Source organism: Limulus polyphemus, unplaced genomic scaffold, assembly GCF_000517525.1.
Source record: "Limulus polyphemus unplaced genomic scaffold, Limulus_polyphemus-2.1.2 Scaffold10385, whole genome shotgun sequence".
In the NCBI taxonomy this organism is placed as follows: Eukaryota; Metazoa; Arthropoda; class Merostomata; order Xiphosura; family Limulidae; genus Limulus; species Limulus polyphemus.
Genome location: NW_013675995.1, coordinates 1 through 3771, shown reverse-complemented (window position 1 = coordinate 3771; position 3771 = coordinate 1). Strand labels below are relative to the sequence as shown.

The 3771-nt window shown below is 37.4% G+C and overlaps 1 protein-coding gene across 1 annotated transcript in view; it reads left to right on the top strand.

Moving 5' to 3' along the window:
* The window catches only part of LOC106476364, a 7773-nt gene extending 4720 nt beyond the window's left edge, over positions 1 to 3053 (top strand). The window contains exon 2 of the mRNA XM_013937022.2: positions 415 to 3053. Within this exon, the coding sequence (XP_013792476.1) occupies positions 425 to 1963 (1539 nt within the window). The 5' untranslated portion in view covers positions 415 to 424 and the 3' untranslated portion in view covers positions 1964 to 3053. The remainder of the gene's footprint in view (positions 1 to 414) is intronic.
* Positions 3054 to 3771: the final 718 nt, after the last annotated feature.

Here is a 3771-nt window from a genome sequence, read left to right as displayed (position 1 = left end):
CATGATAAGGTATAGTGTCACGTATGTTAAAGTGACTATTCAAGTAAATGACATGATAAGGTATAGTGTCACGTATGTTAAAGTGACTATTTCAAGTGAATGATATAAGGTATAGTGTCACGTATTTTAAAGTGACTATTTCAAGTAAATGATATAAGGTATAGTGTCACGTATTTAAAGTGACTATTTCAAGTAAATGACATAATAAAGTATAGTGTCACGTATGTTAAAGTGACTATTTCAAGTGAATGACATAATAAGGTATAGTGTCACGTATGTTAAAGTGACTATTTCAAGTGAATGACATAATAAGGTATAGTGTCACGTATGTTAAAGTGACTATTTCAAGTGAATGACATAATAAGGTATAGTTTTCACGTATTTTAACGATTCAACGGATTTTATTTTTTTCAGAATCGCTGACATGACCTCAGTTCACGGGCTTTTATCTTCTGGCCTTGATGGACTGGTTGTTTCCAGTAATCTCAGTTTGTCGGGTCCAAATGGACTAATGGGTCGGACTTTAGTGCTGAAGGACAAGGACAATGGAAGAGTCGTCTGTGCACCGATCCAACCCACTACCCGGGTTTTAACTTTCCAGGCTCTGTTGCATACTCCAGTTGCAGGTGAGGTGGCTTTCCGACAGAGCGAACAGGATACGGGCCTTTTCTCCAGATTGTATTATGTTGACAACACCAGACGAGACACGCTTCACAAGTGGACAGTGGTTCCTGGAGGAGAATCCGACACACTACAGGACTTTTACGATAATGAGATAAGTCGCTGTGCCAATCTTAAAACACGAGCTTCTTTGATTGAAGGATCCCATCTTTTGAGTGTGGGAAAGGAACCCACTGATGTACACTCAATTTCTTATTTCCTTCTTCAGAACCTGTTGCTTCTACATACCCAACATCGTGGTTTATATTTCGTTCTGTATTCTGCTGAAGACGTATCAAAGATAATAGCGTGTGCTCCACTTTCTCTCGTTGAGCCGAAGGTAGCGAAAGCAGAGTTCCAAGAAGATGGTCTAGGGGAGGTTGTTTTCCAACAAGACTCTCCTTATGATCCTACCATACTAACAGTGAATCTTAAAAACCTTCAACAGAGGGCGTATAGCTACGGGATCAACAACTTACCAATGGTCGTGCGCTGGGATAACGCCCACATACAGTGCAGGGATATCAAGGGTGACATCTACAATCCGTTCCGTCTAGATCCAGAAGAAGTTCCAGAACCAGGCAAAGGGACCGTGGATCAATACGCGGTAGGGGATCTGAGTGGTAAGCACGGAACTTTACACAACAGGAAGGAGATATTACTACACGAGCGGGACTCTTCTCTGACACTCTTCGGTATAAGAAGCATCATTGGGAGAGCGTTAGCTATCTTCTATCCAGATGGAAAACCTCTGGCTTGTGTCAATATCGAACTAACCGGGAAATCCATCACGACTGCATACACTACTTTTGACTACCCCATCCAAGGTCAGCTAATCTTCAAACAAGATGCTTCTAACCCTCTAAGCGACACCTCAATTTACGTTGAACTCTCTCACCCATCGGGATCCCAGGGGAGAAAGACATTCAACCATCTCTGGCACGTTCATATCTACTCTATCAAACCCGACCAACATTACAGTAGTACTAGTTGCGCTGTCGCGGGGACCCACTACAATCCTTTCAACGTCAGCAATACTGGAATATATGCATGCCACTGCTCGGGACGAGGTCCTTCTAGGTGCGAGATGGGGGACTCTTCTGGAAAATTTGGGCCTCTCGATATCCCCGTGTACAGTTACCGACAAGATGGGACAGTAGAAATTGCACGTTATTTTTTTACCGATCCCTACCTTTCACTGTCAGGACCGAATACCATTGTCGGAAGATCGGTCGTCGTACATTTACCCGACTTTAGCACTTCAAGAATGGCTTGTTCGAACATTGTGGAACACCAAAAATAGATTTAAGTCCTTAAAGATCTGTTCATCTAGTGTTATCTCTCTCTCTTAACGTTGAACTTTTATTTTACACGGAAAACTGAGAATGTGTGTTACTGAGGAAAATAAGAAACCGTTGAAACCTGATGTATGTTACTGAGGAAGATAAGAAACCGTTTAAACCTGATGTATGTTATTCAGTTTAATAAGAAACCACTTAGAACAAACCGTTTACATCTGATAAATGTTACTCAGTTTAATAAGAAACTTGGAACAAACCGTTAAATTTATTGTTTGTAACTCAGCTTAATAAGAAACCACTTAGAACAGACCGGTTAAATCTGATATATGTACCTCTGCTTAATAAGAAACCACTTGGAACAAACCTGTTAAATCTGATATATGTAACTCTGCTTAATAAGAAACCACTTAGAACAAGAACAAACCGTTTAAACCTGATATATGTTCCTATTTAATAAGAAACCACTTAGAACAAACCGTTTAAATCTGATAAATGTTACTCAGTTTAATAAGAAACCTCTTAGAACAAACCGTTTAAATCTGATAAATGTCACTCAGTTTAATAAGAAACCACTTACAACAAACCATTTAAACTTGATGTATGTCACTCAGCTTAATAAAAAACCACTTAGAACAAACCGTTTAAACCTGATGTATGTTCCTGTTTAATAAGAAACCACTTAGAACAAACCGTTTAAACTTGATGTTTGCCATTCATATTAATAAGAAACCACTTACAACAAACCGTTTAAACTTTATGTATGTCACTCAGCTTAATAAGAAACCACTTAGAACAAACCGTTTAAACCTGATGTACGTTCCTGTTTAATAAGAAACCACTTAGAACAAACCGTTTAAACTTGATGTATGTAACTCTGCTTAATACGAAACCACTTAGAACAAACCTGTTAAGTCTGATATATGTAACTCAGCTTAATAAGAAACCACTTAGAACAAACCGTTTAAACCTGATATATGTAACTCTGCTTAATAAGAAACCACTTAGAACAAACCTGTTAAGTCTGATATATGTAACTCAGCTTAATAAGAAACCACTTGGAACAAACCGTTAAATTTATTGTTTGTAACTCAGCTTAATCTTGGAACAAACCGTTAAATTTATTGTTTGTAACTCAGCTTAATAAGAAACCACTTAGAACAGACCGGTTAAATCTGATATATGTACCTCTGCTTAATAAGAAACCACTTGGAACAAACCTGTTAAATCTGATATATGTAACTCTGCTTAATAAGAAACCACTTAGAACAAACCGGTTAAATCTGATATATGTACTCTGCTTAATAAGAAACCACTTGGAACAAACCTGTTAAATCTGATATATGTAACTCTGCTTAATAAGAAACCACTTAGAACAAACCGGATAAATCTGATATATGTAATTCTGCTTAATAAGAAACCACGTAGAACAAACCGTTTAAACCTGATATATGTAACTCTGCTTAATAAGAAACCACTTACAACAAACCGTTTAAATCTGATATATGTAACTCTGCTTAATAAGAAACCACTTACAACAAACCGTTTAAATCTGATATATGTAATTCTGCTTAATAAGAAACCACGTAGAACAAACCGTTTAAACCTGATATATGTAACTCTGCTTAATAAGAAACCACTTAGAACAAACCGTTAAATTTATTGTTTGTAACTCAGCTTAATAAGAAACCACGTAGAACAAACCGTTTAAACTTGATGTATGTAACTCTGCTTAATACGAAACCACGTAGAACAAACCGTTTAAACTTGATGTATGTAACTCTGCTTAATACGAAACCACTTAGAACAAACC